Source organism: Mycteria americana, chromosome 10 (genome assembly GCF_035582795.1).
Source record: "Mycteria americana isolate JAX WOST 10 ecotype Jacksonville Zoo and Gardens chromosome 10, USCA_MyAme_1.0, whole genome shotgun sequence".
In the NCBI taxonomy this organism is placed as follows: domain Eukaryota; kingdom Metazoa; phylum Chordata; class Aves; order Ciconiiformes; family Ciconiidae; genus Mycteria; species Mycteria americana.
In genome coordinates this window covers 3,510,395-3,535,784 of record NC_134374.1, presented here as the reverse complement: position 1 = coordinate 3,535,784, position 25,390 = coordinate 3,510,395, and the positions used below count along the sequence as shown (strand labels likewise).

Here is a 25,390-nt window from a genome sequence, read left to right as displayed (position 1 = left end):
CTGTGCTGGATTCTGCAGCATGTGCTTTACTTTGAATCACAACAGATTTTTGCCTAAAAAACAAATCCAGACACAGTTTTCTGGTTGGTGTTTGGTTTTTTTTTTTTTCATTTCTCTCTTCCTTATTTTTTTAAGTACAGGGAAAGGCAGATTATTTCAATTAAGAGCCTGTCACTGACAATTGTAAGCAACCTTTCTTCAGTTCAGTGCAGCAGTTGCAGTTTTAAGTTTCTCCCTGCTTCTGTCAGGATCTAATTTTCAAGGCCCCGTTGCTATGGCAGCAAGTTGGAATTTTAATCCAGTACTAAAGGTCAAGACAGGTCACCAGTTTCAGTTCCTCTTCAATCTCCCCATAAAGAGCCACAAAAAGAAGCTGAGATAAAGGTCTGACCTAACAAAAAATTCCAGTCTAGCACACAGCCAGACTTGAAGCTATATGATTTGTATGGGCTTTCAAATTTGTCTGGAACTATTGAAATTCATGCTCAATCAAACATGGGCAGCACTGATTTGCATTCCTCTCTGCAGAAAAGCACATATATGTCCTTAAAACACAGTTACGTGCCTGTAACTGATCAGGGATACCCCAAAAGCAAATACTTCAGTAGAGTCTACAGGTAAATAGCTGTGAAAGCAATCCCCTCATTACTGGAGATGCTTACTACTTCTGCAGACTGAGATGAGCCTGACAGCTGCATTTAAGTCTTTCTTGTCAGAATGAGGTAGATGAGTCAACATCCTCCTTTCAAAACCTGTAAAGATCTTTTTGTGAAGCATTTTGACTACACAAGACTTTCCAGTAAGGGACAATTTCCTGAAAGCTAAACTACTTTCAGATTTTGTTTACTATTTTTATCTTGAAGGATAAAAAGCTCCTGGGGAAATAAGGAAATAACTTTTTATTTGCCAATTTTCTAGGCCCCCTCCTGTGTTTTCCATAACATGGATTTTAATTAAACAATTGGTTTGCACCTACTGGCGTAAGGCTACAGACATCTCCCTGCTCCTCCAGGGTTACATCATTTTTTTGGGAAGCTGTGGTTACAGCATTAGGGAAGTCTCAAAATGCATTTTTCCGAGATGCATGGACACAAGTGAGGGAAGCAGTTCTTCCTCCAGGAATTTAGAACAGTAATTAGCCCAGCAGTGGGGAATATTTTCCTTTTTCACCGTTTGGGAGGATCTATTTGTAAGGTAAAGCTATTCTGAATCTGTGGCTCCAAGGGCTATCCAAGACGGAGGATAATGCAGTGAGCGTGGCCTAGCCCCATGGGGTGTTGTGAGAACTTCACTTCATAAAAAATAAGCCCTCTGGCCAGAAAACTGATAGGCTTTGGAGCCCTGCTGAGCCCTCAGCCCAAAGGATAATGGTAGCAATATAAGTTCCTCTGGATGGAGAGTGTAAAGCTGAGAAAAATGTGGTGGATTATTGGGGTTGTCAGAGGGATTCAGAGGAAAGATGCAAGGGATTAAGTTGTGATATTAGGAAAAGTGGCTGTTAGTCTTACCTAGGATATTTAGGACACAAATTGGGAGTTTCAAGCCCACTCTGGTATTATGAATGCCAAGCTTCCTGGCAAAATCCATTCTTCTTTCAAGCTTATCACCCATTTCCCATTATGACTCTTTTGCAGCATGGTGCCGGTGAATCTGGGTGACAATTTTCTCAGTTTGTCTCAGGCTACTGAAGTCTACAAAGCCAGTAAGATAAGACAGTAAGAATGAAAGGGACTAGAGCAAAGAGCATCAGGAAGAAAGAGGCAGAGAGAGAAATGGCTTGGCTCTGAACCTGAAATTTACTGACAGGTCAGAGTTAAGACAAAAGGGAGCAGGGTGAGGTCCAAATTATGGTGGCCAGAAAGCCAAGCAAGAAGTTAGTTTATATGCATTTTATCAGCAAGAGTGCAGCTCACAAAACAAATGGTGGGAGAGGCACTGAGTGTGGTGGCTTCCTCTGCTCTCTCCTGATTTACATTTTCAGATTTGAGTACATTTGTTTTTCAAAATGAATGTTTGAAGTTGCACTGAAGCTCGGAAGTGATTCCATCCCACAGAAATGTAAATTGGGAGGTTGGTTTGAGACTGGCCTTAAGCCATGAAGGCACAACATATGCTGCTGCCTGTGGAAAAGCTGTTTAAATACAGGGAAACCTGTGGCAGATTTGCAGTCTAACCAGTTTCCAAAATGGGAATCGGTACCTAGTGGCAGGGAAATACATCCCAAATCCAAGCATGTTAATGTGTGTCATTTACCTGTCTCTATTAATACAGACACTTTGATGGTTGCAGTTCAGCGGTTGCATACATTTGGCAGTGACGCAGTAGTACATCCTACTTGAGAACAAAATATTTCAACTGCTACTCGTTAGTTAGGGCAAATAAATGTTGAATTTTTAATGGGGGGTTATAGAGTATCAGAAGAAATTCAAATGGTTCAGCGCTCACTTGAGTTGCAATCAGCAGCGCTGGCAAGAATGCAGTTGGTTAGCTTGTTTCAGGCAGTCTTAAAGGCAGTAATTATATAAGTCTCTGATAGTCAAGAAAAATTATTCAACATTGAGCAGCAAAATATAAGAGAATTAATTTAGTTCTGTTCCCACAATCTTTTAAACTGATTTATAAACATGTCAGGAGAAAGAGATCATGGAAAAGAATGTATTAGGAAATAACTTTATTTTGACAGGGAGGTTAAACTGTATATGAGCCAGCTGAATAATGAAAACAAATTAAAAGTCTAATTTAGAAATTATTTTGAATAATGGGCTTATCTTCAAGGATACAGGGCTTTTAATTATGACACTGGACTTTAACGTAGTTCACAGCAGCTGAAATATTTTGCAAATTTGCTTCTATAGGCAACTGTCCACATGAAATGCTTGTATGTTTTAGTCCCAGTTACTTAGTACTTTGCTCAAAAGGAAAAGCCTGCAGCAGTGAAGAACAAAGTGATACAATCTTGACTGACTATCATTGCTCCAAACCCAAGAACTTAGGAGGCAAAAGGATGCAAAGTAAACTTCGAACTAACAAAACAAAACAGTAAATATGAAAGATGAATGACATCTTATCAAAACAGACCCTTTATTTTCATTTGCTATTTGTCCCTTTAATATGGTGCACTGGAGCTCTCTAAAGATTAATGGAGTTCCAATTACATGCCACTGTTGTTTCACTTATCATAATTTGTACATGGCAGTGTAAATCCCTTGTATTCATGACTTTCCCAGTTTACCCAGAGGGAATATCTTTGGAACTTTCTACTTCTAACAAATAGGCAGTACTTAGTCTAATGATTAAAGCTTGCCACACTCGCTAAGTGAAAATGAATGTAAGCTATAAAAGAAAGCAGGCTATCAACACTGTGGGATCAATTGATGCTCTTATGCTTTGATATGATCGATTAAAAACTGTAATTAGAAATACTAAAATTTCAGCTTGTTCAGTGTATTACACCTGGGCTGGATTGTGACCGAACTCACATATAGAGTTGGATACATAAATAGAAACCTTCTTCCTATTCCAGTTGGAGGTGAATTTTACATTTTTGGTTCATGTGATTGAACTGGAAATGATGCATCAACATTGAATGAATCCCAGTTTTTTAAAACTGATTCCTTTCAATATTAAGAATTCACCAGTGCTTCTTGATTTGAACTTTCTGAATAACAACATTACTTGTTGTCGCATTATCCAATATACAATCCTTGTTGTAAAATCCTCTTGATGCCTGATTACTCTTAATAGGGACCTCATGCTGGTTCATTTCAAACCGTGAATTACCTTTAATTCATAGCTTGAACATGCTGCCAAATTTTGTTTTCCATGCTCCCAGGTGGCTGTCCCTGACACAGTGGAGAACTTCCAAAAAGCCATTAGATACTTATGAAAAGTAGATAGATGTCAAGAAGCGCATTTCCATTTTCAAACAGGCTTCCATCAAGTATTATGATAAACTTTGGGATTAAAAAAGTACTGGTATTTACTGAAATTTTTTTAGAACCATGAAGTGAAATCTTGGCCCAACTGAAACCAATGGTGAACGGCCTTTGAAAAATCCTTGCTGAAATATCACACAAAGAGTTTCAGCTGCTTGTTTTGTTTTTGAGCCCACTGTATTTAGCTGTTCTCTAGCCCCCATAGGTTGTGTATCCTTAAGTACGATGGATAACAAGGACTCTATAAAGGTAAAATAAGTTGGTTTTGACTGATCCATAAAAATTTGCTGCTCTAAGTTTTTAAATGGTTTCCGGTAGTTCACTGAGCCCATGAGAAGGGCCTTTTAATACTGTATTAATACAGTAAGTATAGGAAGTAATTTTATGACAGGGGAAGAATACCATTATGATTACATTCTTCTTTTTAGCTAGGCTTTTATGGAAACTACCCAAGACTACTCTGCAGTATGATTTCGAAACACAGGATGTGCTTGATTAAAAAGGTGCTGGGTAGTTTCCAACTGGACAGAGGCCAAATGCTAACAACCAAAACAGAACAAAAGGACTGGATGTTTGAGGATGACATACTTGCAATGGTAATTATATAACAGAAACCTAAGTTGCGAGCTGAGTTCGTACCCTCAAATTCATGGAAGTTGACAGAAAATCCTTCTCAGTGCAATTGGTTGCACCTTATCTGTTCCTGCTTACTATGCTTCATAATAAAATAATCAGAGTAGACTGGCTGAAAACTGACTGCACAATACCCAGTGGAGATTTACAGTGAATTTGAAATTAAAAAAAAGGGAAGCCAAGTGCCGTACGTTTACATAGCCTAATTTCAGCTATAAAAATTCACCACAGTATACACACACGCGTGCACATCAGTGTGCAAAATTTCATTGTCAAGATTTTTGAGTAGAAATTAGGATCTGAGGTTAGTTACATGTACACATACTCATGTACAACATAGGTGCAGAATTCAGACACAATCCCAGCTACGCTACCTTCTATTTTACCTGCTGCAAAGCATTGGGGATTGGGTTTCTCCAGCATGTGGATGTAATAAAGTACATTGAAATAGTATAAAAAGGATGAACTTCGTATTTCAGAAAGCTTTACTTAGACAAGAAGTCATGCATCTTGCATTCCCCTACAAAAGCAAGACATTGGTCAATTAATCTACCTTGCAGTATGTTGCCTCCATTCTTCCCCCTAGAAGCACACACCTGAAAGGTTATTTTGCAAAGACCATACATCCCTTTGGTCTGATCTTCCATGATGCCAATGTTTCTACACCTGAGTTCTGTAACGACATACAGGCAGCTTGGCTGCTGGAGCAGAATACACCATCATGAAGGTATCTTTGTTCTGCATATATTGGTCAACTAGTCATGGTATAACTCAGCGATACAGTGAATGCAAGTGCATTACTACCAATTCCTATGGATTTCTAATAAAGCCAATGGAATCTATATGACTGTCACTAGGACCAATGTAAATGGAAAATATAAGTTAAGTTTCACTTGAATTGCATAGAAACTTAAAAAAACCGGGGAATATCTAGAAACAAGTCCAGGTTAAAAGGTCCCTAACAAAGCACACAGATGATCAAACCCAAATTCAGTCAGAATTGATCAAACTGAAATACAGATAACAGATCCCATTGACAAAATATATAAGGAATTGGTGGGGGATACAGTTTTGAAGTCAGTAAGGTCATGCTGTGTGGTTGACAGTGTAGCAACAAATGTTACTGGGGCTAAGGTGGACTGTAATTTCACTCATAGGCTCCAATACCCCTGAAACTGACCAATGTTAGAAAGATTCAATCCTTCTTAATACAACTGCAATCTGAGAAATACTAAAACACACAATGACTGCAGGAGCTGTCAATCTATCAGGGTTTATTTGGATCACACTATCCAGCTCTACTTGATACCATTACGTCTTTCTGCACCACTCTCTGCTTTAATTTCATTATGTCCTCAAGTACTGTAATTCCCAGTGAAAGTGGTGGTAACTGCACACGCAGATCTAAAGAAACAAATTTGCCTCGTAATACCAAGTCTCACAGTGGACTGCCTTCTAACCTCCCAAAGCCCTATGGAAATTCTTAGACGCAGCCTTAACAATTTTTCTGCAGTAAAAGAGAAAAAGTGATAGTAATGGGTTAGCTGATCTTCATTTGGAAGCTAAAAATAAAAGTAGCTTTATTGCAGTTCTGATCTCTCATGTGTAAAATCTATCACCTACCATAAGAAGGCAGTTCATTGCAGCAGAAATCTGATTGATAGTCCTGGAACTTTAGATCAAGCAGCAGAACAGAGAGCAACTGGTTCATAAAACGTACTCAGTGTCTTCAGGTTTTATATCAGGCTTCCTATAGAGAGCTTTGGTCCCATTAAATGCACTATATACCACTGAGCTCTGAAGCACTGTTCTTTTGAAATTCAGCTTATAACTATAAACCATGATTGACAAATGTATTACTGTTGGTTACAAACTATTGAAATATTGTATTTTATGGTATACTCACTAAAATATTTTTCACAGTGGAATCCAAATATACTTGCTTTAGGAGAAAAATCATTTTAAGATGTAATAATATTTTTCTATTTTTTTTTTTACTACGGAATGTGCTTGATGTTAGGTTTGGATCACTTAGATGTTCTGAAACATGAATGCACCCATTCTGTTACCAAGAACAGTGGCTAGATCCTTTAAAAAACCCAAGCCATTACTGGAAATGAAATAGCAAAGGGCAAAACCTAATTTGTTAGTAAGTTTCGTAAATAAATGTTATTCATGCAAATTAATCTATTTATCATTAGCATTCCTATCCAGTTCTCATTCAATCTGAAGAAAAAAACATTTAATTTAAAAATTGAATTAGTCGTTTAACCATAATTTTGTAAAGCTTTACTCAACAAACTTTATTTGATTGAGTACTTCCATGACTTGAGTTTATGAGTAAAGAACTGGACCTTCAGAGCCTGGTGAGTACATCAATGGATTCGGCACCCACATCTAGTCTAGTCCCGCATCTCTTACATGGTCACAGACAGATCACTGAACGCCAACAAGTCCTTTCCTGTATGCAAACTTGCACTAAGAATCCATATATTTAAATTAATTTTAAAAACCTATGTAGGTATCTCTGCATTGATTTTTCTTCCCCTATAGGGATTTACTTAAAATTATGTCCTTAGTAGATTAAGGGGAACCACCAGAATAATTTTGAAGTAATTTTAAATGAACATACTGCATTTACACAAATGTCAGTTAAGCTAGTGCCGTTCTGCATTCAGTAGTTTAAAACACTTGAACACTAAAAAAAATAGCAGCTCTGAACTGAAATCAGACCGCCACATTTTCATAAGTATAAAAACAACAACCTACTTTTCAAAGTTATTATTTCATTCCTGTTTGCAAATTACTTTGAGATCCTGGGGTAAAAGTAAAAAAACCAGTTCAGTCTCAACTCACTGCTACATTATTGCAGCCTTACACCACAGAAGCACCAAAGAAAAATGGTTTTAACACAATGGAGAATTAGCTCTTCCACAATTTTCAACTGTCATATTTATAGATCATCTGTGATTTTCAGCTGTTTCAAAGTGTATGAAACTCAAGACCAGCTTTTCAACACCAGCTAGTAGAATCATTCCGTATGATGTGTTTTACTCTCTCTTGCTGTATGAATGTTAAAATTCCTGCATCATCTGTTCATTGGGTTGCATTTTCTATTGTAAGAGGCTTAGTATCTGATGAGAGAAGCATAAAAGTGATTTAATTTTGGCAAGCTGTACAACTAAGATCAGCATTATTTCTGCTTAATAAACTAATCTTTCACACATACCTCTGTTAGCTAATGCTTAAAAAGAAGAAACAGTAATAAGCACTGAAAACATAAAACTGGTTTATGGCTAATTTTTAAGGACTACTGAGAACACCTGAACACCAGGACAAGATTATGAGCAGAGCTAGATTTTAGTTACCTTTGGAGAAATAAGCTCATTCTTTATGATAAATTTAAAACGAGATTTAAAGCTGGAAATAATAATACTTACGACTTTTGTGGCACTGACTTAGTTGCAACTTTCCCTGCTGGATCACTCCACTCTGCAAACAAAGGAAACACATTTTCAAATGTCAAAAGATTACTGTAGAATTAAAATGCACCCAAAGCTGTCAGCCCATCTAATTATACTTGGTTTCACAACATGCCACAATGCATAACATGTAATAAAAAATGGAAATGATCTGCTTTAGTACCATAGAAATTAATTTTTTAGCCTTTGTTTTAATGATGTTAAGCAGGAAAAAAAATACCCAACCCTGACTGTTAGGACTAGGATGATAAAGACCTACTTTGTACATTGTATCCTGAGGTCAGATGTTGGGAGTCCTACAAAGAAGAACACACAAAATGTCAGTGTTAGTTAAATAAGGTGAAGAAGGTAAGATATATCTTAGCTTGCTAGATTAAGGGCACTGGCATTACACAAACAGGGAAGGAGATGGCACAGGGAAGGGATCATGTGATTGTTAAGGCAGCACCAGTGACATTAGTTTAAAAAAACATTAACTGTGGAGACAGAGCACCACTGAGGGACCCTTTCACAGTTCAGACAAGAGCTTGTCCTCAGCTGCTGTAAATCTACATACCCCCTTTATGGAGACACTGCACAGATTTATACCCGCAGTGCTCCTAGCCTTTTCCAGGCTGGGCCATGGATGTGTGTATGAGCCATCTATGATGTACAATTTAGACCGCAGCATGAATGCAACTATGCATTAAATTCAGCACCACTGCTGTTCTTTTTTTTAATCTCACTGCTTGGAAATACAGTAACCTTTTATTGATAGTCACTGTTTTTATTTGGACTGTGACACACAGGATTTGATAAAGATGCAGGAAGCAGATCTTCATCTGATGGAAATTGGTCCAAATCCAATGAAATCAATGGAAGTATAACCACTTTAAACCAGCAAAGAATCTGGCTTGTAACACTGAGCATGCTAATGCCGGGATTCTTGTTGGCTCACAATAACTAAGCCGCTTCCTTAATGTCACAGTGTTTTCTTGCTTAGTTTTTCTCTAGGCTTTATAGTCCACAGTGATTGTAATCAGCTTTCCTTCCAAGCAGAGTTTGATCATTTGAAATTAAGGTGTTATTTACAACCTCATCTTACAGCCAGGCACTACTTTGCTAGAAGTGTTAGTTCTGTAGGATGTTAAAGTCATTAAAGCCCTCACTGCACTTCCTCTTAGGGCATTACTAGTTCCTAATATTATACTGTGCTGTCAGTCAGTCCCTTGTGAAGTAAATCATGCCCTAAGAGTAAACATGGCACTTTAACTTTGAATGTCAAAGGGATAAATTGTTCTGATAAGTTCCACCTTTTTTATCACACTTTTTTATATACATTTCTCATGAGGATACTTTTTTTTTAACAGTTAAATTGAGAACTTCTAATAGTGCCCGTCTCTGGTTTATATGGCTGCACAATCTAGCCACATTAGGTCTAAGATCTATAATTTGGCTAGCTGTAATTGATTTAATGTGATGTTCTGAAGAGACATTTCTGTTGTATTTTTTCAAGTAAAACTAGCAAACTTGAAAACATTTATGCGCTTGCCTATTTCCTGAAATGCTAGCTCAAAAAAAAAAATCTAATTTATATATTGTATTGAAGTTATATGGTCAAGAATTTTAGGATCAACATTTAACGTGCCCAGAAATTAACTTTGATGTGGATCTTAAAAGTTCAAAGAAAACTTAATAGAAACAGAAAAGCAAAACAAAATTTTAGCTTCTCTGAAGCTATGCTTATACTGCTGCCAATAGAGACAGCAGCAGTCTGCAAGACTTAGACCAGTTTCTGTAGAGCCCATCAAAAACAGAGCACTAAATTAAGAGATGGTATAAATTAAAAAAATACAGCTTCCAGTGGGCAAAAACCTCTACTCTCACTGTATTCACACAGGTCAGACTTCAGTTTCACCGACTGACTGCAACCCCATTTGCAATGAGGATTATACTCTTGCATGATTATGACTTCTGATGCTTAATGCTGCAGCAGTTAACTGCAGCGGCAATGGCAGTGCTAGAGCAGTAACAATCACATTCCATTAAAGTAAGGCATTCTGGGCGCTGGCTTTGTTTTTTTAAGGAGTCACAGATACTGCTAATTTCCAATTAAGTATGGTGGCTGCATTTCAGACAGGGGAATATCTGCCAAACAGATAAAATCAGTAAGAGAAAAATCACATTCCAGCTTCTAAAACAGGATCTGATTGCTTGAACCATGATGTCAAGCAGTACCAGTTTTATAAGCTATTTTCCAAGGTCCTGACTTTAGAAACTTTTATGTAGCTCCATGTCAGACTGGTGTAGATTTCCCACCCTGGGGAAGTTCTCCCCTTCCCCAAACATCATCAGCTCACAGTTGTTCAGGTCCCAGCAAAAGATACCTCTGGCAATCATTGCCCTGGGTACGAGATCGATCTCCAACAGTGCTACCAAAATCATTGCTAGAAGGCAACAACGGAATTTGGGCTAAAGGCATGTTCAAATCATACAACTTAACAATTCACTGCGTATTAGGTGAACTGCAGGTACTCTCCAGGCATATGCTTTTGACGTGGCAAGTGCTGGGTGCGTGCTTTTAACAAGGCCAATACTGAGGATTGCACTGGGCAACTTCATGTGCCCTTGGAGTGTGCGCACAGACAGATCCCATGGCACTGTTCACATGCAGGAACATCTTAAGTCACCGTAATTTGACCATGCAACCTAAACCTCATCATGCAATCAATCACTAAGTAGGAACAAATGACCACTTCAGCCATTGCATTGCACAAATAGCAATGGAAGAAAAACAAAGAAATAAAATGTATTGTACTTGATGTAGAAAGACTTATAACAACAGAGATAAAGTTCATTTTGCCTCCTCTGTAACTTCTGCAGCTTTAAAAAAGCAGCCCTACTAGTAACAACAGTCTGATTGGGAATTTCCAACTAAAAATAGTCTTAGAAATTTTTTAAAATGGAACCAATTACAAAAATAAACTCTCCAGCGAAGAACACTCAACAGAACAGAATGTTAATCAGGTCACTAGTAATAGCCTACTTGTACCTTGCTTGGGATAGAAAACTTGGTCTGCTCAGCCTTGCCAGGAGTGTGAATAGCTGTAAGAGGAGGAGGCCAGGAATGGGTCATCTCCTAGGGAAGAAAAAAAACATGTTTTTGAAAACAAATTCATATACATAAAGACGAAAGAGAGGAAAAAATGATCATGTGTTCTCCACTGAGCCTGGAGATGCAATTCCTTAAGGAAGCATCACCTCCCATCCTTATGTGGTAGATGAACACCTTAACTACCCAACAGGCAGCACTTCCTGAGAACAAGGGTAAGGACAGGTTTTACTCTTGAAAATTTTGACCATCTGTGTCTTCATCAGGTGGCAGCTGACTCCACCTCTGTGGTCAGCCTGTCAAGCTGGATGAATGAAGCCATATCACAGGTATAGAACAGGGTTCTACCTGCAAAGCCCAAGGAGGAAGGGGATCCCTCCTGTATTGCACTGGATGCAACCCTATAGAGGATTGCACGGTGGCAAAATGCAACCCTATTCAAGATTTCTTAGTGGCAAAATAAACCAGAGGCAGGTCTAGAAAAAGCTGGAGTGGGCTTGCAGCATGAATGCCTGGTGTACAAGAGAGCGGTGACAGTGTCCTGTGCACCAAAGCATCTTCTCATAGCGCTAGCCATCGGCTTTTACTGTGGTATGCAGTGTCACAGCATCAGAGCACTATCGATTCCATTTTAAAATGAGGGACTGAGAGATTAGGTGATTTGCATGGGGTTACACAGAAAGCCCATACTTAACTAGGAAATCCAAGTCTCTGGTGAAGACCTGCCTACCAAACCATCTAAGCAACACGCTCATTTTCTGTATCAGTGTGTTAATTCATTTGTACACGCACGTTCCAACTATCTACAAAGAAATCACCCAAGTGCCCATGGCTATGAAATACAAGCAGAAGAGACAGTGTACACCCTGCTTTTTCATACTGGGGCCTAGAACCGCCGCCCCACTGAGCTCGGTGGGAGCAGACTGGGGCTTGTGTTCAGAGGAGGGGGAAAAATCAGTAAAACAGAGAAACTACAAAAGTGTTGTTTTAGGCAGAGCTTGTAAATGCCCTTGTAATGAGTGTGTTTTATGGTAGATACTGCTCCATTCTCTCTTATCTTTGTTTTTAATTTAATAAATATTCAGAAAGGCAGTAATACTTGTCTCTAGCAATCTGTTATATCTTTGTCTTGGTTGTTTTTCTTTGCCTACAAAGCTCAGAAAGGATTCTTTCTTGAGACAAGGGAGACAAAGAGCAAAAGAGGGTCTGATCTAGGAAATTTTGCATGCAATGGCCATAATCCTGACTGCAGTAAACTAAACTTCCCAGCTGCTATTTCACACTGGGCAAGCCCAGGGCCAGTCACGGCAAAGCTTCTGAACATACCAGTTTCTGTAGGCAACATGACAACCACTGCAAACGCTCCACAAATAAAAATATAACGTAATACCATTAATTAAAGAAAATATAACTGTTGTCAAAAGGCCAGTGTAGTGGGTGCATTTGGGCTAAAGACATGGCCCGGGTGGCTACAGCTGGATGCTAATGTATAATTCCCTGAAGATACAGCCAGGAAGTTTCAGGTGTCCAGTTGTCCCTCACAAATCATGTGTCATACAGGTTAGGAGAGAGAAAGGAAAACTATGCACCATGGTCCTCAGTTAATGGGACAGGTGGACATGTAAACTTCCCCCAAGCTCCTGTTAGGCACTGGTATTTTATTGAAGCCCATCAAATTTCCACCCTTAGCAATGCTGCTACTGGAGCAAGGTCTGGTTGAGCCCCGCAAGGGACAGAGCCCAGGAAGGACCACCATGGAGAGAAGCCCTCTCCTGGTCCTGGCAGAGTCAGGAGGGCAGGGTTGGTCTGGCAGCTTGGCCCCACTGGGCTCTGCCACTCTGCTTCCACCATGGACACGCCTGTGGCTTATGTAAAGGGCCACATATCTACAGACAGTGCAGCCTGGGGCCAAGCTTTGCCAGTTCCTTGTGCAGATGACTGAGAAACAGGGGAGGTTGCTCATGTCTCTGCAGTCCTGAAAGAGTTTCTGCCTGTGGAGCTCAGGGCCTGTTTTCATTGCACAAAGCCCAAACGGTGGCAATGAGGAAAGAGACAGCTCGTGAACAGCTCATCCCTCCCGGTGGGTGAGGCTGCGGCAGCTCAGTGCAATGACAAGAAGTACACTATTATATTGCACTGATTGTTTGACCTCTGCCCAGAGGAAGGCAGAAAAAGATTTAAGCATCCGGTGAACTTTTCTGTGAGATAATATAATCCAAATCCTGCATGCCTCTGCCAAATCCTATGCCATAGAGGTTGCTTTGTGGCAAATCTCTTCATAGCAAAATGATGAAACAGAGACTATATCACATAATTTAAAGAGGGACAGGCAGCCTGATTGAAGGCAGAAATTAAGCATATTCTAGAACTGCAATTATAGGCTTGACCTCAGTCTCTTCCTGCCCATGCATAAAAGGCTGGACAGAGAGCCTAGGATTCATGGGAAGGTGATGCCAGCAAGTATTTCAGACTATTCACTGCCAAAATACATCTAGTGTCCACTGTGTACCAACTCGGTGGGCCGAAGTGTCAGCAAATCTAGTCATCTTCCTGTTAGGGGACACCTGAACATAAAACAGCAGGAAAAGGAAAAATGAGTCTGCTATTATTTGAGGAAATTCAGTTACAAGGTAAGAAATCCTGACTCCACTGAGGTCAGAGGCAAAAGTCAACTTCAGTGAGGTTAGGACTATCCAATCTGTATGTTTACAGAGTGACCTTGTGGGCATCAAGGTCTATTGCAATGGTACAAGCTAGCTACATTGAAGCATTTCACTTCAATTATCACTGTAATAAAAATTATTGGATAGAAAATTCCAGATAGGATCACCCATGCAAAACAACACAAGTATTTAAAGCTTAGCATATAAACAAACGCTGTGTGTGGAAGTGGTGAGGATGTATACAGTTACTTAAAGAAACATACCTACACCTACCTACAGACAGGTGCCACAGCACCGCTGACCAAAGAACCTTGAATGATCATAGAGAAAGTTTTGAGTTCACTCATCTGAAAAATGTCACTGCAAAATGTACGGGCAGCAACCCCACACTGACCACCACACAGCTGCATATTATACTCACGCAGAGCACTACTGAGCTACAGAATGACATACAAAAATGGCACTGCGCTGTTTTCAGTGAAGGGTCAAAACCCCAACCCTACATCCTGCAGAGATGTGACTGTCTGCTTAACTCTCTCCTACCCTGTTCCTTAAGCACACGCACATTACTTTGGAAAATCAGAAGAAAGGATGTCATTTGTTTAATCATCCACATGACTTCACTATTCTTTGCTATGCCCCAATTTCTTTTGGAGGTCCCTCATCTTTAAGTACTCACTAAGCTCTATTTTGTTTAACTTGTGAAATCTGATATATCTACCTTCTAATACATTATGACTATAAAGAACCACCCAGACAGTGTGTGTGTTGTGTATGCATCCATTAAGATGTATACATAAACATCTTAGTTTATATATACATCTTATATATGGGAAAGTAGGCAGGGAATTGCATTCATATTTTTTTCCAGGAAAAATTAAAAAACTTTAATCAATCCAAATTTGGAAGTATTTAGAAATTCCTGGAAGTAACAATAATAAAACCGAGCATATGAAATGCTTTAAAGAGGAATTTAATGGAAACAAAGTAATCCCACAAAATTGAGTTAGGATTTATTTTCACATGGTTTGGACTTAAAATAATTCCAGAATCATGTTAACTGTTGGAGTGGGTAGATGACTGCTATGGAAGCGTGCATTTTTTTATAGACCTGGAGATTAAATGAGAAAGTAAACCTGCACAGTTTGTTGGCTTAAAAGTCACTGTGGTCCTCTGATGTAGTAACATCAAGCATCCTCCTTTCTGAAAATTATTTAAACATTGCTTTAATTGACTCCATGTGCTCTATTTATTAGAGCTAGGCACGCTCGTCTCTTCAGCTAAGTCTGCTTTTTTCAGCTATAAAAGCCCTCAGGTAAGTAACTAAGAAGGACACATGCAGACGCGATCTAATGAATCACCAAAAATACAAATACCCCAAGCAAACTTTTTAAGGGCTGCAGAGGTACAAGGCCAAATTACAATCTAACTGGAAGGAGAGGACTGGGGAAGGATTTAAACTTGCAAGTTTCTAAGGAAAAGGTCAGAGTGAGAGAATTGAGTACAGGGGATATGGGGCAGATGGTAAATAGCTTTACAAAACCAGTCCCTAAAATTAATAGCTGCCTTCAAGATTTATTTCCTTTCTCTGTATTTCATTTTTCCATCATTTCCTTCTTGTTCAAAAGAAAGTGTGCAGTGTTTTTAAATACAGATAAAAGCACTGAGCCAGGCTCTAAGAGGTCATTATGGAAAAAAGCAGCTAGACTGTGTACTCTGCCTTCCTACTGAGGCAGCTTCCCTTCCTACAGTGCACTCTAAACTGCTTAGCCTGATCTGATTTGAAGTCTCCCAAGATATAGGGCTCATGCTACTTCCCTTGGGAGAATTGAGGGGAGACAGGAGAACAGTCTTCAATTACAGAAAGAGCTGTTGCTAAAGGAGAGAATAATCTGTTCTCCCGTTTTATGGTGGATATGAACTTAAACTGCAGCCAGAAAGCTTCCAGTTAGACATAAGAAAAAGCTCTCTAATGGTAAGGACCGTGCAGCACTGAAACAGATTGCTCAGAGAGCTACACAGACTCCATCTTTGGAGGAACAGACTTAAGAACAGATTAGCACACATCAGTCAGGAATGGCTTAGGCACTGCATTGGGACAGGGATGTGTAGTAGATTATGAGATTTCTAAGACCCTTCCCAGCCCTTTTTCTTGTTCTGTAGTTTGATAGATCTCTGTTGGCCAAACACTACCCTTCCTGCCTCTCTTGTGGATAGTAGAGCCACAAAAAGGCAGAAGAAGAAAGCAACAATCCTGGTGTTTTTCTTCTGTGGCATTAGAGTCCACAAAGGCAGTTTCAGGGCCGACACTTTGCCCACATCATTAGAGGGCAGCCAGAGGAGCAGGAGGAGGAGCAGCCCTGCACACATTGCTGAGCAATAAATGCAATCTGAGGCCACTGCTGCTAAAGAGACCTTATCTGTGGTATTCTCTCTGTCAGCTGCCCTTCTCAGTCCTTTTAACTCTTAGCTAAATCTGTTGCTTTAAACTTTCTCCAATTTTTGGTTACACAGTATGTTAAAGTTGCATTCAGAAAAAATTAATATGTGATGAATAGATGTTCTAAGGTTATTACAAACTTGATGTTACAGCTGGTGCTAAGCAACCTACTGCCTTGATGGAATAAAGATAACCAAGTGATTTACCATTTATTAAAGACTCTATTAATGATTTATTAATGTTTTATTAACTATTTATCAATGCAACCTTAATAAAAAGCATGTCTTGTTTCACAGTATCTTTCTGGTTTCTGCATTTATACAAACCTGATCAAACACTCTCTGCTAGGAAGCCAGTAATGCATGAGGAGCAGCCACATTTTATGTGTGTGATGCATACTGAATTAAAAAACATCTCAACCTGTTTAATCTTTGGGAAAAAGGCTAAGGAAAGAATGAATATATAGATATATATTTATACATGTACAAGCAAATGACACTAAAGCCTAAAGGACACAAAGACAATAAACGTACAGGTTGTTTTTCATTCATATTCCTTATGAAGGAATGGAAAATTTGCATGAGCAGTTGGGAATATCCTGACCAGTAATCTGGCTTGCTTTATACTGGGCCAAAGGCTTCCTGAGGAAGGGATTTTGATACATTGTCAGTATTGACAGGGACATGATAGATAAATTCATGGATATGCATTTGATTATCATGTTTCAACACTTAAAAAAAATTTCAGCATCAAAGGGATACTACATCTTTTTTCCTGTAAGGAAAAAAAACCAAAAAAAAGACTTCAGTGATGGCCTGATGGCCTCCAAGAGAAAGTCAGTTTTCCTGGTATGAATGTTAAGGCAGGAAACTTTTTACTCATGCAACCTTTTTCGCAAATTTATTACCGGTGGCTAGTGGCCAGTACATATTTTTGGAAGAACAATGTGGTGGCATCTGCAATGATCCCTTTGTCATACTAGAATTTATCTTGCTAGTGTACCAAAAACTACTAGAAAGCCATTTGGAAATACAGTACATACACACGTGAGTTTATTATTGAAAAGCTAAGAGTTTATTTAAAAGTTTATTTTTTAGTTTATTTTTATTTAAAAAGCAACCATTTCCCTGACCATAATCTAAAAACACAGTGTTCACCTTGTGGGTTTTATCAATGACAACAAATAAGTTCCCTTTGCCCAGCTGGGGAATGGGATGCAGTCCATATCCTCCCATGGTAAATTAATATTCCTTTCCATATTAACAAGAAGGGGAAGGACAGAAAAAATTATATTCAGTGAAAATGAACATAGAAATTGCTTTAAAAGCCAATGGGGTTGACTATAAACTTTACAACCTATGTTTTCCTTTCCTACTGTGTTAACATTTGGAAATCCACAAAGAAAGTGATAGCAATATGGACATTTTCTTTTTCTGTTGAGCTTCTCAATACTCTCTGACTCCTGTACACCTCACACTTTTCAATATATTTTCCTTATACTGTAGCTTTTATAACTAATAACACTCATATTCTTTGCTTAGAGCATTTAGAAGACAATAAAAAAATAGCAAATCATGATTGATGTACTTACTGCTCTAACCAATCTTGTGTATGTGAAGAAAAACTATGCTCCATTACAATGAGAAGGTATCTCGGCTCAAGAGGCTGTTTTAGGAGGAGAGTAATGAAGCTACACCACATGAACCCACCACCGAATTTCCAATTTAACAAGTCCGACACAATCCTAAAAGTAAACACAGCCTATATAATAGTGTGTCTACACTGCCAAATGATTTAGCTCCCTGCTGGGTCCTGGGCCCCAAATGCTCCATGCTGTGCATATATATATAATAGTTCATTCCCAAGGTTCCTCTGTGAAACAGGTTGAATACTTTTCTCCAAGGTGGATCAGGATAATTTTCTTCAGGATCCACCTCAGGAAGATTATATGGTCAAAAACTGTCCTGAATGTGGCTCACGCTGCCCAGGACAGTCCTTCAATTCAATCCCAAGCACGTTTGGTGTCCTCGAGCACCTTCTCACATGTTCTTGGCATTTTCAGGAACACGCAGCACAACCCCCTAAGGGTCCTACTATAGAAACATCATTATGATGAACTGCAACAAAACAAGACGTCTGTAGCAGCTGTATCCCTACTCTTGTCAGGCTTAGGTTATCTGTATGAGTAAAGTGCAGGAAGGACATGGGGGGTTCACAGAAGATAGTTGGCAAAGTAGAATCACACAGTGTAAAAAATGAAACCGGACCTTACAGGAAGCACACGGGAGAGGTCTCCTGACAAGTTTTATATGATGAGACAGAATTACGAGTTCTGAGGAAAAGGGAGGCCTGAGAAATTGTGAAGTCAAAGGTAGATGCATTCTGCATGTACGAGTGCCTCTCTGACCCACACTGTCTTCGTCTTAGACCATTCCCTAAGCTTTCTAGTGAAAGTCCAGGAGATAAGCAGGAGCCAGCGTTGTCTTTGTGACAAGCCATGAGCCTTTAGAGACTCCAAAGACAGGCATGTACTGACCACGAATAATGACACTGAGGTAACTCCACTTCCCATCCAAGAGAAGCAGGAGGGGTCTTCTCTACTTGCAGAATATGTGGGTTTTGTTAAGGATAGACCATAATGGTTGCATGCAAGGAGAGGATGATCAAAGCTTTGAAGTTTTGACAAGCACATGTGAGATGCTGGGTCATGTGAGGTATTCATATTTCCATATAACTGTTCTTCTGGACATACCTACTGATGGGTCAGGAACATGGAACTGCCAGAATGGGTCAGACTCGAGGTCCCGCTCATCTGGGATGCTGCTGGACAGTGGTCAGTGCTGTGTCTTTCACAGAGCACTTCAAGAACACCAGAGCAATCATGAGGGTAAAATCCTGATCCTCCATACTTACTAATTCTCAGCCGTGCTGAGATTCTATCTGTTTAATACTGCATCCAGAACTGGATATTCAGTTAACACCAGCTAACACCAGTTTTAGAGTCATAAAAGTTAATGATATTCCCATAAGTATTCACGTACATGCAGTCACAGGTACTAAACCCACTTCCAGAAAGCTAGGGATCCTTCATCTGTCATTCTCGGTTACTAAACTAATGACTTTGCTGCCCAATACACAGTACCAGAGTCTTGCTGTGGACAGTATGGCGAATGCAATACCTCCTGTTCTTGGCAGCTTCTCATCCCCACTGAGATGCACAGCCATATCCCATTGATTTTATTTATTCAAAACGATACTTGTTGGTAACCATCTCCAGGGATGGCACATCTAATTTTCATGAGGGCCCCAAGAGATAGGAAGTATGCATTGAACTGTTAAATACAACATAACATCCTGGCAGTACAACAGTATAATATAAACAAAGGCACAATAAGTAATAAAAAGCTAATTCTTTCAAAAGTTACTAATACCAACATATAATTTCATCTCTGCAATTTAAAAAACATTGGCAACATTTCTCCAAGCAAATAAGCAACTGTGTTTTGAAACTATTCACTGCTGGCACTTGTTTAAGGGAATCTGGTAATTTGTTCCATCCATCCTGAGCTTCACAAGCAAAAAAGCATGTCTTGAATCGCCTGTTTTCTTCTCTGAAACTTAGGGTTCACACCAAGAGGAGAGCAGAACTATAATTTACAGTTACAAAACAAGACTGCACCTACCCTCAGGCACTCCACTGTGCAGATTTATACAATACATTACACCATCTCCTTTACATTGCCAGATGTAATCGATTCATGGTTTTTTCATACAAAATACAACAGTGAATTATGTAGTCACATGACAAGACCTTATCCATGCAATTTATTACAAAATGCATTTAATTTCTGTAGCCACTTATGCCAACGTCGTGAAAAAATAAAATCTTCAAATTCAGTATCAGGCAAAATTAAATTACTAAACAACAAAACTTCTTGTTCTGTAGGCTTAGCACAGAAAACTGTTTAAGTTTTACATTGTTTACTAAAGTTTTAGACCCATGTAACCAGCTTATAACCCACATCCTAACAATATGATGAAACTGAGTCTAAAAATCATCAGGAATTTGAAAGCATCAACTTGTGCCAGAAGACACCAGCTTTAGTCTTAAAACAGGAGCATCAATTATCTGAAATAGCATATAAGGGGAAATTAAGAAACCAGGTTAGGCAACTTATTTGAGTTTAAAGCTGAATTCTTTTGCGTAAACCATGATTTGCTTTCATTAAAATTGGACTCCAAGTTGTTACTCATCAAATCCAAGAAATGAAGCTACCACACACTGCTGTACAGTACGCATTGAAATCTTTTACAAAAGCTGTTTTTTTGCCTTCAAAACCAAGACTCTGCCAGATCTCTTTTATTCTGCTTACCACACAAGCAGTATTGCAGCATGGGTTTTCCTGAGTGGGTGTGCCAGGGTAGCATTTGTTTTTAATGTTGTGTTTCCCTCTTACATGGTCTCATCAACACCTCAACTGTAACGCCATTAATACAGTGGTCTGAGGCTGAAGCGAAGACACAGTGAACACCTAGAAAAGCTCAAACCTGCCCTTACAGAAGCTGTCCTTTTTCACCATTTCCTTTTCTTCATCTATGTGATGCTCTCCCTACCATGTGTCCCAGTTGAAAACTTGCTTCTCCCTTAGTGTATGAAGAATGCACTCTCCCCTACAGAGTATGATTATTGTCCCGGTGTCTACATCAGAGACTATGAATGCTTTGAGGGCAAAGACTGTCTCATTTTTTGTCTTATGCAATGCCTAGGGCAGCGGTGGAACTTCTGAATATTGGCTGGAAAATCCTGGGTGGACAACATAGCCAGCTTGATCAGCATTCAGCAAGCCCTGGATGGACAGAAAACTTCAAACGGAAGCCTGATCATTGGATCCTCTAATTTGGCACCCTGGTTTTTTGTAAGGTTAAAAGCTTAGCATGTTTGCCAAAAAACATACTATGGGTTCTGGCCTGTAACAGAAAGGTAGAGTCCTTGCTGCCTCTCACACTCAACCCTTTAATTCTCTTCTCTTACAGAAAGACCTAAGCAGCCACCTGAAACCCTATCATGCGACCTGGCATTTATTATAGTAATTTTAGCCTTTGGAAAAGAACAAACATTTCAGCCTGGATTTCCTTTTCCTCGCTTGTGCCTTGAAGCAGGTCTGTTCCTGCATCTGTGTGTCCTGTAAATCATGCCAACATTCCCCTTTGATCCACTCCTGCTAAGCTAACAGGTGTAGAAAAAATGGATGTATGTTACAGAAGATGTTTTGATACAACATATACTTTTTTGGCATGTCAGCCTTACCCAAATAAGCCAGCTTAAAGAGTAAAGAAAACCAAAGCCAAAACATGCTGAGGTCTTTTTGATCTCCCTTAAGGTATGGAGGCTTCAGAGTATTTCTGGTAGACAGATTCCCACTGTCACATGCATGCATTTGATTCCTCATTTCTCAGCTCGTTCTTTCTTACAAAGCTAGTAAGTCTGAAGTTGGAAACATTAAATAGTCAGAACTGCCACTAAGATGTATGACAGCTGAGGATGTTTGGTCCCACACAGAGTGGTCCTAACATCTGAAATCACATGTTCAGACTATACACCAGATTAATATATCCTCCTCCCATGCCTGCATTTTTTAAAACCTTCTGACAAGAAACTACATTGAAACAAACTAACTCCTAAAAACAGGGAGGAAAAAGGGCAAAGTCCATAACCTTCCTGTCTCCAAACACTACACTACTTTTTTTTTCCCCACAGGAAAACCAGTGAGTAGGACACAAAAGCCACAGCACTAAAATGCAGTAAGTTTGGTGCTCCAGCATTTAAAAATTATATATCTGCATTACTAGACGATGACATGTATGTCTTTGTTGCTTCTAGATGACCAAAAAGGAATAGCAAACTGTTCATTAGTGTTCTAATAGTTTATCAGAGGTCATACGAGCAATCTGGAACAAACCTGGAGCAAGCCCAAGAAAAGACCACCCAGTAGACCCACGGCTGCTAGCTAGCTCTAAGCAGTTAGTCCTATTTGCAACTCCAGCTGGTGTCAAACACTGACAATTACCAGTTATCATACAAAGACGAACTGGAATAATCCTGCCAAAGAATACTTTTTTATTTTTTTAAGTACAAAGTGCAATGTATTATCATGTTCAAGCAATTACCAAAAGGAGTTGTTGATCTCACTTTGCTGGAGAGATACAAAGGCTAGATGCAGTAACACGGCATTCTTTTTGAAGGGTAACTTGTGTTATAAGTGAAAGACACTATAAAATGACAATGCTGCTGTAAAGGAGACAGAATGATACATTTAGTCAAATTCCCAGCCTAAGCCTTTTCAAAGAGCACAAGCAGTTAGTATAACATTCCTTAGGGTTCCTGTATCCTTTCAAACATGATAGCTTTCTTGTAGTTTACACTTATCATATTAAGAAAAATGGTAATGAGGAGATCATGACAACTTCTTTTAAAAGCAACAATGACTCAATTGCCAAGGAAAAAAGGAGTGATAACTATTTTCATGGAAAGAAGCCTCTAGTGAACACCTCACTGTTGAAGCTGTGTTCTTTGTTTTTGTCTGAACTCAGGAACGACAAGGGGCTGCTCTTCAAAAAAAATCTGAGCACCAGTTTTCATTTGATTGGTACAACACTCCTTTTTCAGATAAACTGGCAGCTCAGACCTCTTATTGAAAAGATTAGGGACTCAAGAGGTTAGAAATGATACAATACTGGAGTAAGTGGGAAGGGACTAATTTGCTTGATTTAAAAAAAATAGAAAATCACTACTAGGCATGTTCTCCTACAAACCAAACACCAAGGTTTTTTTCTGAGGCTCAGAAGAATATTTTTAAAGGTTACGGTACCTTGGGGTACACAAACAACCTATTCTTTAGCAGGATATAGTCATGGCAAAGAAATTAATGGACTACAAAGGCCAAAGGGGCCTTTAACACTCAGTGCTTGTGCAATAAATTCCATCAGAAGATCTCAAAGCATTCGTCACAAGACATCAGTACCCGCCATTTTCCAGCTTGGCTCCACAGGTGAAATTTGGTCCATGCCTTAAATCACCCACTCAACCAGCAGCAAATGCAATGAACACTACCCTGCCCTTTTTTTTTTTCCTGTTAGCAACCCATGCAAGTCTCCTAAGTCCATGTGTGTCCATATTGTTCCTGTTTCACCCTGCAAAGTACTAGTAGGTATTATTTCCACCTCCCCCCAAAAAATATTTGCTTAGATGTTGCACAGGAATAGAGGAAATATTTAAAGAAGAGCTGTAAACTGTTGAGAACAGGGTTTCCAGTGACACCCACACCAGAGCCCTCACCCTAGGAGCCCTGGAAAGCAATACAGTAACACTTGCAGCAGGTAGACTAAACAGTGCATGCAGAATGTTGAACAAACATAAATCTGGGCATTTAGGTCTGAACTTCAGATTCATGTTTGTAGTCAGATTTTATCTCTTGCTTCTGAACAATGGTCAACAAACAACGCCTTGGACTAATAAAACCATCTTCCTTTCTAATGCTAAGGCCTGACATTTTCTTCAGCTGACTTCTGCAAGGCTGGGTGCCTGTATGACTGCTTTTAAATCAAAAAGAAATGTGAAAAATTCCTTGGCAAAAAAAAAAAAAAAAGCATTCTGGTCAGATTTTCTAGTTATCCAAAGAAATTGTTACACAGCTGACATAAATCAATGTGGCAGGATCTACAGGCTAATTAAACAAATGTGACAATTTTACTGTGACAATTTGAAAACGCTCAAAAGTGCCTCCCATCCACAGCGTGCATTCTTCTCAAATGTGTATTAAAACCCATGTACTGTATTAAGAAATTGAAAGGAACTTACATATTCGATAAAAAACACAATTATAAGCACAATTTGAAATATATGGCTAAAATAGATTGGAAGTTCATAAGGTTTCTCAGAACATTAAATTCAATGACACACTTTCTTTAAAGAAATGTTAGAAATTCTCTATAGAAATGGATAAGCCATAGTATGTAGTATAATTTTAAATATCTCATTGAGCCTTGCTTTTGCACAATTATAACACCAATAATTCCAGCTGAGGACCTCAATGCATTTTGCTAGCAACTAATTTAACTTCGCAGCATGATGGCGGTGTGGGTGAGGTTCTATTTCCCCATTTCATAGAAGGGACACTGTGGAGCGAAGGGGCATCTCAAGGTTATACAGGAAGATTAAAAGTAGGATGTTTTATCTGAGTCTATGTATTCAAACATTTATTGAGAGGGTGTTCAAAGAGATGGGAAGATGGACCGTATCAGTCATTTACTCGCAGGTGTGAAGTGGTGTATTCTGAAGACTTTGACAGCTGAAACAATCTCCACAGGTAAGAAGGAAGACACCTTCAGAAAGAGCTCCACTGACTATGCTGCATGAGAGTCTTAAAACCTACAGATCAATGGCAAGTAGCAAAGACATAAATTGCTCCCCCCAAAAAGGCAGCCTCCAGAACTATTCTCCCTACAGAATGTGAAATAACTTGAACTTAAGACAGCTGATGACTGCAAGACTGCCTTCCCATGTTAGGCTGCTTCCACAAACCCCATGGAGGCTGGCAAGGCTGACAGCATGTCACTACATGACTCCTCCAAAGGAAAAGTCCACCTGCTTGTCCAGGTGGTCTCTCAGGAAGAAATACTTCTTGGCCTGTAACTCAATTGGTGTCTGTATTCCTGCCTTAAGAAGAAGACATTAGGAGTGCCTTGGGTTAAATTTAGACTGCAGTACATGAAGAAAATGGCAACAAATATTCCTGGTATCTGCTGTAACAGAACACTTCCACCCATTTCCTCTGAGCGACAATGAGATTCAAAGTTTTAACTTCAGGTTTATTCCAGGTGTCATCTTTGTTCTGCTTTCTTTACTTTCTTTCTAAGAGCACAAGAGCAGTGAAGCATCAAAGGTTGCAACATGGTGGGTATAATTAAAGAGTGAAACTGAGCATGCCTCAAGTATCTGGCCCCTTTTAGGTCTGGGTTTTTTTTTCATTTCTCTAGTTCTTTCCTTAAATATATTTTTTTAACCATCAACCAATTTTTTTAGGTTTTGATTGTCATGGCCAGCTGAAACTTCAGAGGAGAATTGAGCTCTTGAAACTCTTTCTGAA

The 25,390-nt window shown here is 39.2% G+C and overlaps 1 protein-coding gene across 3 annotated transcripts in view; it reads right to left on the bottom strand.

Moving 5' to 3' along the window:
• Positions 1-25,390, bottom strand: part of AFF2 (ALF transcription elongation factor 2) — a 345,448-nt gene that overhangs the window by 121,605 nt on the left and 198,453 nt on the right. For all 3 annotated transcript variants that reach the window (XM_075513358.1, XM_075513356.1, XM_075513357.1), the window contains exons 5-7: positions 11,082-11,168; positions 8,310-8,346; positions 8,009-8,060 (exon numbers count right to left, since the gene is read on the bottom strand). In XM_075513358.1, the coding sequence (XP_075369473.1) occupies positions 8,009-8,060; positions 8,310-8,346; positions 11,082-11,168 (176 nt within the window). The remainder of the gene's footprint in view (positions 1-8,008; positions 8,061-8,309; positions 8,347-11,081; positions 11,169-25,390) is intronic.